At 37.5% G+C, this 13,825-nt stretch overlaps 1 protein-coding gene across 1 annotated transcript; it reads right to left on the reverse strand.

The window, feature by feature from the left end:
* Positions 1-351: 351 nt before the first annotated feature.
* Positions 352-12,770, reverse strand: LOC126772847 (NADP-dependent malic enzyme-like; the record flags this gene model as incomplete). The annotated part of the gene is made up of 12 exons (XM_050493452.1): positions 352-470; positions 4,977-5,130; positions 7,020-7,143; positions 7,997-8,167; positions 8,965-9,107; positions 9,254-9,476; positions 9,735-9,917; positions 10,471-10,599; positions 11,165-11,345; positions 11,587-11,768; positions 11,874-12,032; positions 12,648-12,770. Coding segments are annotated over 12 exons (1,791 nt in total), but the record flags the coding sequence as incomplete, so codon positions are not given.
* Positions 12,771-13,825: the final 1,055 nt, after the last annotated feature.

A 13,825-nucleotide genomic window follows, 5' to 3' on the forward strand; every position in this document is an offset into this window, starting at 1 on the left:
CAGCCAGCGAACTTGGATGACGATACGTGTACATGCATACAGTACAAACATTTGCAACTTAACACGATACTGAGGGAACCGGGATGTCGTGGACGAGCAAACTCAATTTTCTAACCAAGGACTACGTATAAAGACACTAATTTGTGTTGGTCTTTTTGAATTAACTGAAGTAATAAAAACTGCAATTGTGCAAAACAAAATTAGATTTATATAATAATACAAACGATAAAAAAATAAAACGTCTGTTATCCAAATTTCGATAAAGGCAATCGAGAGAGCGTTTTCAAAATTTACGCGCTTAAATTTTTCTTACATCACAACAATTTATACTGGAAATAATTTTCTTAAAAACGCTTCTTTCGTTAAAAATGCTAAGTATTATAATGAGCGCTACAAAAGTGCTACATCTCGTAACTCAGCCGGTTTTTTCAGACTTTTTTCTTGCAACGTATCACCTCGACATTGAACCTCTGGAAAAAATATTGCTCCGTTTTTAAGATGACAATTTTAAACGTCAATTTTTATTTATTTATTTTGTTATTGTCATACTTTTCTGATTGCAGTTTCACTGTAGTTTTTCAAAAGATAACAAATTTTGGTTATAATGTTCTTTATTAATTCAGTTTTAATGATAAGCTCATTAAGTCCTTACCATTCGCATGTTGTGTTTACTTTTAATAAATCTCTACACTTAGATAATAAGTTTGTATTTATTGTTTTGTTAAATGTATTAGTGTAAGTGATTGTAAGTAAACCTAATAAATAAAATTAAATTAACAATATCGATAGTTATATGGCTATTGTGATCATATCTTTAAATAGTTAAAACAACGAGGAAAACATGTATATTATTGTAGGAAAATACATCTTTAAAAAAACATTTTAGATCGCTGGACCTTATCTATATTTACAAGCTCCAAAAAATATGTACATACCGAGTTTCATAGAAATTATCAATGCCGTTTTATGCACTTAATGAATGTAAAGAAAATTAATATCCTTCTATTTAAGTAACAGCCTGTTAATGTTCCACTGCTAGGCTAAGATCTCCTCTCCCTTTTGAGAAGAAGGTTTTTTTTTTTATATATTTTTTTTATATATCGCCTTGCCGGCCCGCAAGATGCCTCTTCACGCCTCGTTTGAAGGAACCCGGGTTGTAAGAGGAGGGGAATACGTGAGCTGGTAAGGAATTCCATTTTTTGGAAGTGCGACAAAGAAAGGAGTTGCCAAATTTCTTTGTTCGCGATGGAATTGATGTCACAGTTAGGCGGTGACATCGAGAACCAGCTCGCGTGGACTTAAGAAGGAAGGGGGAAGCAGGAATTAGAGAGAATAATTCCTCAGAGCACTCGCCGTGATACAGTCGATAGAAAGCGCTCAGTGCTGCTATCTCACAACGCAATTGTAAAGGTTCAAGGGTGTTTGTGACCTTTACGTCGCCAATAATGCGTACGGCACGTCGCTGCAACCGGTCCAAGGCCTCAAGTAGGTACTTAGCGGAGCCATCCCAAAGGTGCGAGCAATATTCCACGCAAGACCGTACCTGTGTTTTGTACAGCAGGCACAGTTGTTGTGGCGTGAAAAAGCGCCGCACTTTGTTCAGAACTCCGAGTTTCCGTGAAGCTGTTTTTATAACAGCCTCGATGTAATCCCTTGGACTAAGGTCGCAGCGAACGTCAATCCCCAGCATGGCGATTTTGCTTTGCATCACCAGCGGAGTACCACAGAGGGAGGGAAGAGGGGAAAATGTTGACTTTTTCGCCGTGAGAGCGCATACCTGTGTTTTCTTGGCATTAAACTCAACAAGATTATCAGAGCCCCATTTGGCGATGAGATCTAACGTCCTATCGAGTTCAATGACAAGATTCTCCCGCCTCTCCTCAGTTTCCGCCCGCCCAGCCACTGCGCGTCCGTGGTATCCACCATGCACTGTACTATCATCTGCATAGCAATGTATGTTCCCAAGGGAGAGCATATCATTGATATGCAAAAGAAAGAGTGTGGGAGATAGCACAGATCCCTGGGGGACCCCAGCATTCACTACATAGAATTGTGAAGCGCAACCATCTACTAAAACACGAAGGCTACGCTTGTGTAGGAAGCTGGCAATCCAGGTGCATAGCTGAGCAGGCAGACCATATGACGGTAGCTTGGAGAGAAGACTTCTGTGCCAGACCCTGTCGAAAGCCTTGGAGATATCGAGGCTGACAGCCAACGATTCTCCATGCTTGTCGATAGCTTCACCCCAGAGGTGTGTTACGTACGCTAAAAGATCACCTGTGGACCGTTTTGGTCGAAACCCGTACTGACGATCATTAATTATACAGTGATCTTCTAGGTAATGGATCAGTTGGTTGTTTAAAATCCGTTCCATCACCTTACAAAGTACTGAGGTGATAGCTATTGGCCGATAATTTGCCGGGTCAGACCGATCCCCATTTTTGGGAACCGCTTGCACATTAGCTCTTCTCCAAGCCTCCGGCACACTTCCCGAAGAGAGAGAAAGTTGGAACAGGCGCGTTAACACAGGAGACAGCTCCGCTGCGCACTTCTTCAGCACTATGGCTGGTATTCCATCGGGACCGCTAGCTTTCCGTACATCAAGTGATTGCAGCTCCGCACGCACATCACGTTGCCTGATTTTAATGTCAGGCATCGTATGGCCACATGCAGGTATTGTAGGTGGCAGTGCACTACAATCATCGATGACGGAATTGTCGGCAAAGAGTTTAGCCAGGAGATCAGCTTGCTCTTGCGGACTGTGAGCTAGCGATCCGTCCGGATTTCTGAGCGGTGGCAGCGAAGGTTGGCAGAAATTATTTTGCACAGACTTGGTCAGACGCCAGAAGCTACGGGAGCCCCTAGGATGCGAAACAAGGTCATGACCAATCTGTACAATGCGCTGTGCATCCGCTCTCGTGTATGCCTTTCTACAGGACTTGGAATTTTTATTACAGTTTGCTTTCAGTGAGTCAATGTTAGATGCCCCGCTAATGCAGCCGTTGATCCACTTGCGATATGCCGCCTGCTTAGCTGATACAGCATCGGCACATTCATGAGTGAACCAACGGTTACGCGTACTCCTACTGACGAGATCTGAGCTAGGAATGTAGTATTCCATTCCCAGCATGATCTCGCCAGCAACAGCAGCGGCACTAGCTGTCGGGTCATTCCCACTGAAGCAACGTTCCTTCCAAGGGACCGACGCATAGTAATCGCGCATACCGTCCCAATCCGCCGACTTATAGTGCCAAACGCGACGTTTGCATACCGCTAGTGGCGGCAGCTTGGCCTGTGGCACTCTGGTAGAAATAAGGCTGTGATCCGAAGAGCCAAGAGGAGCCTGAACCACAACCTGATATTCCACCGGGTGAGAAGTCAGCAGAAGGTCCAGTAGAGAAGGTGCTTGCCCATCAATGTCTGGGATCCTGGTGGGCTGATCAACCAGTTGGGTCAAGTCATGTGTGAGAGCAAAAGCATGAGCAGTCCTTCCAGCATGGTCAGTTTTGAGGGATTTCAACCAGGATTCGTGGTGATCATTAAAGTCCCCCAAAAACACCAATTCCGCGTTAGGAAATTGCTCTTGCGCAGCATCTGCCACCCGACTAAGATGGTCAAATAGTCGGCTTGTCTCCATTGTGGGATCTGTAGAGGCACACGTAGACTCGGCTCTGACGAACCAGGTCCACACGTACCACCAACATGGAGAAGGAGGGGTCCTCCAAGCAGCGCAGTCGGTGACAGCAAACATCCGTACTGACGAACAAGCATACTCCGGCTTTCGCTTTGAAGGATTCTTCAAGCGTGTAGCCGGGATAATTAAGGTAGCTGGTATCGGCAGGACGGAGTATTTGTGTCTCCGTGAGAAACAACATTGCTGGCCGTGCTGTCTCGAGATGGTGGTGGACAGCGTTGAGGTTAGTGTGGAGTCCTCGGATGTTAGAGAACTCGACCTCAAACAGCGAGGGTATGGTGGGGGTGAGCACCGCTGTACGACCGTTATTTCTTTTTTGTTGCGCCATTTGGGAGAAATTAAATGGAAAAGAGACGTGAAGCGAGCGATGTATTGCCACGATAGGGATGGGCAAAGTGTGGAGGCGTGTTTCCCCAAGTGGTTGCCAAAAGGAAAAATACACTGACCCGCCGGACGGAAGGGCCCCCGAACCCCCCCGGAAGTGGCCGCCGGGACCCCACCTACCGGTCACCAACCGGCACGACGGTCCACCCCGAGATTATGCGTGGCCTGGTGGGGCAGCCTCACGAGCTGGTTAGGCACGCTCGGGCCCCTGTACTATGCCACGGGCGGCCAGCGGAACAGCCGTTTCTTCGGGTCTCCCTGACCGGCAGGTCAATACAGTTTCCCCCGGCATTGGTTCAACAGCCGTCTCCAACCGGACCAACACCCATCGCGGCAATACTCGCTCGGGCTCTGGCTGTACGCTGGCTGACCTCGAAACGCGGCTGCAAGCCACTTCACGAGTTTTTCACCATGCGTACGGTGGTAACAAGCCAGGCAGATGTTAGCATCCTACCACCAGATAACCGGACCAACACCCATCGCGGCAATACTCGCTCGGGCTCTGGCTGTACGCTGGCTGACCTCGAAACGCGGCTGCAAGCCACTTCACGAGTTTTTCACCATGCGTACGGTGGTAACAAGCCAGGCGGATGTTAGCATCCTACCACCAGATTGGTGGTACAGGTTTGGATCTTATTCCACCACGCTGTTCAAATGCGAGTTGGTAGAATACAGATGTGGCAGAATTTCAATGAAATTAGACACATGCAGGTTTCCTCACGATGTTTTCCTTCACCGTCAAGCACGAGATGAATTATAAACACAAATTACGCACATGAAAACTCAGTGGTGCTTGCCCGGGTTTGAACCCACGATAATCGGTTAAGATTCACGCGTTCTAACCACTAGGCTACCTCGGCTATTTAAGAAACCTTAATATGTAGCATAACCAACATACCCTTTGTACACTTCTTCTATCGTTTTCACCTTGACATTAGGAGGTTTCGGATATTTATAGAATTTCGGTATATAAGAGTCATATTGCAAATTGTATGCATGGTTTTGGATGTATGTTTTGAAATCCTTTGGCTTGGGATACGTAGTCGCTAGATCTGGAAACAAAACTTTAATATTAAAATTTACTTTGTACAAATCGATCGATATCTTTTATAGTAGAAAATCCAACAATGCGCTGCAATGTGTGATGTAAGTCTTATGACACAAGAATACTCACTCACTCACTCGAAATATATACTCATGTTTAATAGAACAGTTATACCTCACATGTGTCTAATAGCTTATACAGAACATGAAAGTTACGATTTTTGTTCATACGTGTTGGCAGAAAAAATATCTATAACTGGTGGTAGGGCTTTGTGCAAGCTCGTCTGGGTAGGTACCACCCACTCATCAGATATTCTACCGCAAAACAGCAATACTTGATATTGTTGTGTTCCGGTTTGAAGGGTGAGTGAGCCAGTGTAATTACAGGCACAAGGGACATAACATCTTAGTTACCAAGGTTGGTGGCGCATTGGCTATAAGCGATGGTTGACATTTCTTACAATGCCAATGTCTAAGGGTGTTTGGTGACCACTTACCATCAGGTGGCCCATATGCTCGTCCACCTTCCTATTCTATAAAAAAAAAAATCTTAAACAAAACTGGTTGCATTAAGTGAAGGTTCTTTTCTATTTGACCCGATTAGCCTTAGACAATTAAAGTGATCATTGTTTTTTAAAACAATATTTAAATGTATAAGGTATGTGTACTGTAAAGTATAAAATAATTTTCGATTTCGAAAGCGTGACTCAGTTGGAATATGTGATAGGAGTAAAAATATTTCTTTATTATTGTTTATATCTATTATATTTAATGTCGACAATATTATTAAAACAAACCATGAGATAATTTGAGAGGTCAGTATGGATTATTTTAACTGTTATAGTTACAAATAAAGTTTTGACTGTGTTCATAATTATATTATTTCAAATTTTATAAATTAATACGGTCGGTGAGCCAATATCATAAAGAAATTCTGACCGTCATTACCGAAATTTAATTTATAGTTTTAGTGTCCATTAATAATAATAATGACCTCCAGACCGATTTCGGCCATTGCGGCCAATCTCAAAAGAGATTAGCCAACTACGCAGGAGATATTATAGTGCACAAGTGTGTGCGCAAACACAGATGCACTCTCTATTCCCTAACTCTCATAATCCGATGGGACGGCAATCCGACACGACCGGAAAGAGTTCAGGCGCAGGACCAACGGCTTTACGTGCTTTCCGAGGCACGGGAGTGTACACACTTCCAACTTCCAGACTCCGGGCAGCTACTGAGAATTTTCTGACAGAAAAACCCAATAACTTTTTATTGGCCCGACCTGGGAATTGAACCCAGGACCTCCGGGTCTGCGGCCTTATATCAAGCCACTAGACCAACGAGGCAGTCAGTGTCCATTATATATATATATATATATATATATGTTAAATAAATATACTAGACCCTGTGATAAACATTAGTTAACAGATTATCACCTTACGAAAGTTAAGTTTAGCTGTTTGCAGTCCTATCTGAAATTTCCAAGTGTTATTAGAATAGGTAGGCAGACGGCCAAACGGGCCACCTGATGGTAACTGGATACCACCGCCTATAGACAATGGCAGCGTAAAAAATATGAACTGTCCCTTACATTGACAATACGCCACGAATTAAGATGTTATGTGCCTCGTGCCTAAAGTTACTCTGGCTCATTGACTCTTCAAATCGGAACCTAACAATACTAAGTACTTCTGTTTTGCGGTAGAATATCTGATGGATGGGTGGTACCTACCTAGACGAACTTGTACAAAGCCACCAATAATCTTCTTACCACTTTTTCTCCTCTTTCAATCTACACACATACACACACGCACAAGCACATGTAGACTGCAAATGAATCTCGTTTCGAATTAAGTAAAATACATTAAACTAAGTATCAATATACAAAATATACCTTGACAATACGCTAACTTGGCGACTTCGATCGCAATATTAAGCGATACGTTCCTCGCGTCGCAGAGTGGAGGATATATTCGGCCGAGCGCCAAGTCTCCTTCGCTTACAAAGTTTGCCAACGTCTGAAATGATCTCTAGTCTTATCTATACAACTTAAATTCACACTATTGTTGTCGGTAGTGAATGCAACAACTTTTTCAACAAATGCCGGAACCGCTATGAATGCAAATTGAATTCAAGAATAAGCGAGCAATGAAAATGGGTAAATGTGATAATTTTGTTTGTATTGCTTAGTAATGGCTTTGTTGGGAACATACAAGTTATGGTCTGCTTAAAAGAATATAATATTGTTAGGGATTGTGGAATATTTTTACGATGAAATAAACATTTTGCAAGCATTTATGCTAATATTGTTTCGCAAATTTACACGAACATTTTATACAGGCTGTTGTGCTCTACAGTTTCCCCTTTTGGAATTACTTTTGTTCTGAAAGCACAAGTGTTGAAGCTAAGCATACCCGAAACTTCCTAAGAGATTAAATGACATATATTAAGCTTGACTGAAAAATCATTCCAAGCCATAGTATTAAATATTATTAATATCACAGTATTGAATATTACAAACCCAAAAACTTATTATTTTATATTACCTTGACTTTTTTTTGACTGTTTGGTTTTGACTTTTATTTTTATTTATTTCATCGTATACGTTAAAATAAAAAAAAGGTTATTTATTTTATTCCAATCATAATCAACTTAAATATTAAGTCTCTTAAAATCTGTTTAAATGTTTCGACGTGATTGGATTAAAACATACGAACGCACGAACTTTGCTATTGATAATATTAGTAGAATAAAATATTGACAAAGAAAATGACTTTGATTAACACTTATTTAGCTTAGCACGTAATTTTAGAATTCATTCAAAAGGTAATAATCTACGCAATATTATTTCTTTGTAATTCGATTACTTACCCTAGCCGCAGTTAAGAACATACTTTCCGGAATTCGTCGCGAGCGGGCCACAATCACACCGAGAGCAATTCCAGGAAATATGTAAGAGTTGTTACCTTGACCGGTAAAATACTCTTTACCATTGTACTTGACGGGCGGGAAAGGAGAACCTGATGCGAAAACACATCTCCCCTATGACAAATGTAAAGATATGAGAAACGAGACAAATGGACTCGTGCTGGCTGATTTCGGAGATATAATTATATATTTCTAAATATTATTTAGGGATTATTATTTGATTTCCTAAAAATCTAATGATTTGTTTACTTTTCCAATACGAATACATTTTTCAAACATCACTTTATCGTAAATGTTCAAACATAACGCTTAGAGAAATTAAAACCTATTTGGTGATTTTATTATATTTAAATATTGCCGTTGGTCACGTTGCAAGTATACGCATACTAGAGTTAAACCTATAAACCGTCACATATTTGATGATCCTTTATTCAGAATACAATAACACAGTTATATAACAATTAATCGATATTATACTATTATAAAACTTGATCGACATCTACCAATACATTTCTGAAATATATTAAAGCATTAGGTACAAAATTTTACATAAGATAGTTTATTTGTTCATTTAAAACGATTCTAAAAATAACAAACTCTTAGTTTCATATCTAGAGAGTCCACAAGAACGATATTCTTGGAAGCAGCTGTTCTTGTATAAAAATTAAATTGTCGAAAAGGTCTTTCATCAAAAATTATTTAAAAACATCCCAATTTCAGTTCAATTTTTTTACATTTAATTTAAAATAAACCAATGGCGAAATTCGCTTTGTCTGACTTATAATTAAACAATTAACCTTTGTACAAGTCGTTCAAGAAATTTTATCCTTACTGTTCCACAATTATATCTTTTAGAGTTTACTAAAATCAAGAACCGTTTAAAACGCAATTGTATTAATTGTATAATCTACCTCTGTGTGATCATACGCAGCTTGTGCAGTACATTCTGCTTTACTTGTTGGGTTCGAAAGAGCAAATATCACCGGTCTCTCTGCATTTTTAGCCATTTGCTTCAGAATAGTTTCGTTAAACGCACCACCAACAGTCGAACAACCTAACGATAACGAAAAGATCATCAAAACATATTATCTATCGAATTGAAACAGTTGGGTACTAAAGTCATTTATAATTTTTATCAACACTTTGTTCTTACACTTCAAATTATAATGATTATAACTGCTATTATTATATCAAACTAACCAATTAGACAAGTCGGCTTAAGATTAGCCACGCACTTTTCAAAATTTTGTTCGGCTTCCATATCTTTTCCGAAATGTTTGGCGTGCCTTGGAAGACCATTTTGACGATTTTTTGTCAACAGACCGTCGACATCGAACATATATATTAACTTTTGAGCTTCTTCGGGCTTCATTCCGTCTTCGACCATAGCTGCGACTAATAAATTTGCTATACCAGTTGCCGCCTAATAAACCCAAAAATATATAATTTTTCTCATTAAACTGTTATTGATAAAATATAAAAACGTTTGATTTCATGTATATATTTAAAGTTAAACAACAAACATATTTCATTTTTAATTCCTCATAATATTAGTCCTTAGAATTTTTATATTATTTTTTTGTGGTTTACAATAAAGGTCATATGTCAATAATAAATTTCAATTTATTTATAGCTAAAAACCGAAATAATTGATGTATTTTATGTAACTAATTGCACTTACAGATCCAGCACCGAGGAACATGAAGATATTATCGTTCATTTTCCTTTTGGTTATTCTACTGGAAGCAAAAAGTCCCGCAACTGCTACACTTGCAGTACCTTGAATATCGTCATTAAATGTACAGTATTCGTCACGGTATTTTTCAAGAAGTCGAGTTGCATTCACTAATGCAAAATCTTCAAACTGTAAAGAAACGTATCATACAATATTATGTCGGTTGTTTTGTGTAAAGACTAATATGTTTATGACTGTTTTTATTTTCAAATCATAAAAGAAAAAGTAATAAATAAAAAAATGGCTAATATATCATTGTTATATAACAGTACAGTACAGTAACAGCCTGTTAATGTCCCACTGCTGGGCTAAGGCCTCCTCTCCCTTTTGAGGAGAAGGTTGTGGAGCTTATTCCACCACGCTGCTCCAATGCGGGTTGGTAGAATACACATGTGGCAGAATTTTAATGAAATTAGACACATGCAGGTTTCCTCACGATGTTTTCATTCACCGTTAAGCACGAGATGAATTATAATCACAAATTAAGCACATGAATATACAGTGGTGCTTGCCCGCGTTTGAATTTAAATTATTAATTCATATAATAATAACTTATATAATAAAATTAAAGGAGCACGCATGTTTTAAAACATTATTCAACGATGTTATGTAAGTACTCGTAAGTATGTTTCCTGGAAGTTAGTTGTTTTGTTGGAAATTCAAAATAAATAAATATTTTTACCTGCAACAGTGTATTGGGACCAAATCGTTCAATAGCGGCTCGCATAAACTCATCAATAAATTCATCGTATTCTTTGCCACGAACTCTCTTCTGTCGAAGGCCTATATAAAAGGGGTCTTCTAAAAGGTCCTAAAATAATGTATCCGATAAAGTAAATATATTTATTATGAACCATACATTAACATTATTAATAGTAGGTTTAGGGTAGATACAACAGCGGTAGAGATTGCTACCGATCTGTTGTGATTGACTGCAACTTAGAATTTTCCAATTAAAGCAAAATAATAAGCTAATTTTGTTTTTTTTTTTTGTTATGGAGGCAGAAGCGCTACATTTCTTAGTTTCTGCACCCTTTCCAACTAAATGTATGGAGCTATATTTACTTAAGACATAACATAAACAATGAGAAATGATATAGTTAAATATTTAATAGAAAATAATTCACTAGGTATTCTTAGTTGACCAAAAATATATAACGTATTCATCTCTGTAAATTAGCTTTTAGGTTTAACTTCTAACAAGCTAAGAAACATTCCTTTATGTGGACGTTACGTCGCTCAAAATTAATTTGTATTGTTACGAACGCTTAATATTCGAAACTATAGAATATTCTAGAAATTGACTACCTACATATCAGCAACTATATTTGTTGTTGAGTTTGATTTTTATTATCAGTTCAATGTTTGTCTAGTACCTGATTATCTGTCCCGACATCCAAAGTGATAGGTAGACATTGATGAGGTTTGATACCAGCTAAAACTGTATATAAAGCCAGTTTACCAACCGGTATTCCCATACCATAAGCACCTAGATCTCCTAAGCCCAATATTCGTTCACCATCTGTGAATACTATTGCTCTGACGTCATGTTCAGGCCTATTGAATTATAATAAAAACATAATAAAAACCCTAAGAATTCCAATATATGTTTATATAGATAATATACATATATGGCTCATAATATCTCATATATTCCTTAACAATTTTTTTCTTAAAACCTTAGTCAGTAATTTGTGTCATGTATTTAACCTGCGACTTTTATATTTGGCGTGTTGTAACTACATGGTTCTATATACACATATCTAAACATATTACATTTTATTTATATATTACAAACCAATTATTAAGGATGTTTAACACATGACCCTTATCGTAAATAGTTACGAAAAGACCACGAGGTCTTCTGTAAATGAGACCAAATCTTTGACAAGCCAACCCCACTGTCGGAGTGTAAACTATAGGCAAAAACTTTTCAATGTTCTGCGATAGAAGACTGAAGAATAATTTTTCGTTCATATCCTAAAATAAACAAAAACAAAATGTAACATAAAGCTAAAGACAAAATTTTTATAAGGAATTTTGCAAATATTACAAACATCCTCAACAACAAACTAGTAAAATTACCTGCAATTCTACCAGATAAATATATTTGCTTAGAGCATCTTTATATAAATCCAATGATATTCTGCATATATTTAATTGTTCTTCTTGTGTTTTATATTCAGTAGCTAAAAGTCCTTGAATACCCAACGTTTGTCTCTCTTCTAATGTAAATGCTAAGCCCTAAATATCGACACAAAAACTTTGTAAAAACCAAAATAGAAGGACACAAAAGTTTTTTTATGTTTTTTTTTTTATGGAAAACAGGGGTAAGGGCGGATATGATCGTTACTCATGATACTTAAATTATTATTTTTGCGTGATTGCGAAAGTAGATTACTCATAGTCTATTGTAATCACAAGAGTAAAAACAAATATACAAGTTTGAATTTGAATTGACGCAATATCATTGGTCGAGAACTTGAATGATTTATGATATTCGTTATGGATTCGCGAAAAATTGGTGCTTCGAATGTCGGAAAAAATATACAATTAAATATTGCTATGTTGCAGTTACATTGAATAGTGTGGTACTATATATAAATATATATCAATAACTGTTTCTGCAAAACTGCAAAATATAGCAGGTAGCAAAACGCATGAACTACTTTAATCTAAGATTTGTTTAATTTTACTCTGACTTCGACTGAAATAGGTTATATGTAATAGCCAAATTGATAGAACTTTGAATGCTAGTGTTTGTGTTTTATATCTTTTTCGTAAAATTTTATATTTTTATATAAGCTGTTATATGTCATGTGTATTTTACCAAATGTCTTGATATTTTATATATATTACCTTATTGAGACGAGGATCTCGCAGATGATCTATACCTCTAACCAGATTCGGACATATCATATCTCCCGTAATATCACTGTAGTTGCGACACATATTTTTCAATTTAAGAAAAAGTACATATTTTTTTAAAATCGTACCGTATATTACTATATTTCTACAACTGTAAAAGTAAATGTATCGTTAGTACATTAAATGTACACTACACATCTGCGATGTATAACAGTACTATAGTATGTAAAAAAACATAATAATAATAATATCCTGGGACATTTTTCACACACGGCCATCTGATCCCAAATTAAGCTTGTATAAAGCTTGTGCTATGGAAACCAGACAACTGATATACTACATATACTACTTTTCTTTTGTAAATACATACTTATATAGAAAATTACACCCTGACTCAGGACAAACAGACATGTTCATGCACACAAATGTCTGTCCTGGGTGGGAATCGAACCCACAACCTTCGGCGTGAAAAGGCAAGTATCTACCAACCACGCCAACCGGCTCGTCAAATGACACAAATATCAAAAAAAATGTCCAAATTACATTTAATTACTTTTATTTTACTTTGAGTTTTAAGATGCATACATAATTCGAGTATCTATTGATGGACGTAAAAGTACGAGGGTGTTTTTAGAAAGGCATATAATAGGTATAGCTATTCTTTTAAGAGTAATTTTGGGCCTCGAAATACATCACTTCGGGCGATGGGTTTAAAGTAGAGACCTACCGCGTCTTATCGAAGAGCCTACATGTCAGCAGGGATGGCCTCGCGCTGCCGTATGACCCAATGGAGTAGGATCCTTACCTGATAAGTTATTTTAAGCATTATTATTGTGCTTACCTGATACATGCAGTCTTATGCACAAGCATTTTCTGGATTATATTCCTTTATAGTTCCAATATTAACTTATTTCTTCCTAAAATATAAATTGAATCTGAAAATGCTCATTGCATTATAAAAATTAAAATTTTATTTAAAAAAAATGTTGTTTTTATTTTTATGCAAGAGAAAGTAATCAACTTATAAACTGTTTTGAAAAATTTTTAAAAAAATACATTGCAGAAATTTTGACAGAATAACATTTACGACGTCAAAAATTCTCCATTTTATTCTTATCAAAAAGGTAGATAAAAAATAGCATAAAAAAATTAGAACATTTATTTATGTA

This window comes from Nymphalis io, chromosome 13, assembly GCF_905147045.1.
Source record: "Nymphalis io chromosome 13, ilAglIoxx1.1, whole genome shotgun sequence".
Lineage (NCBI taxonomy): Eukaryota > Metazoa > Arthropoda > Insecta > Lepidoptera > Nymphalidae > Nymphalis > Nymphalis io.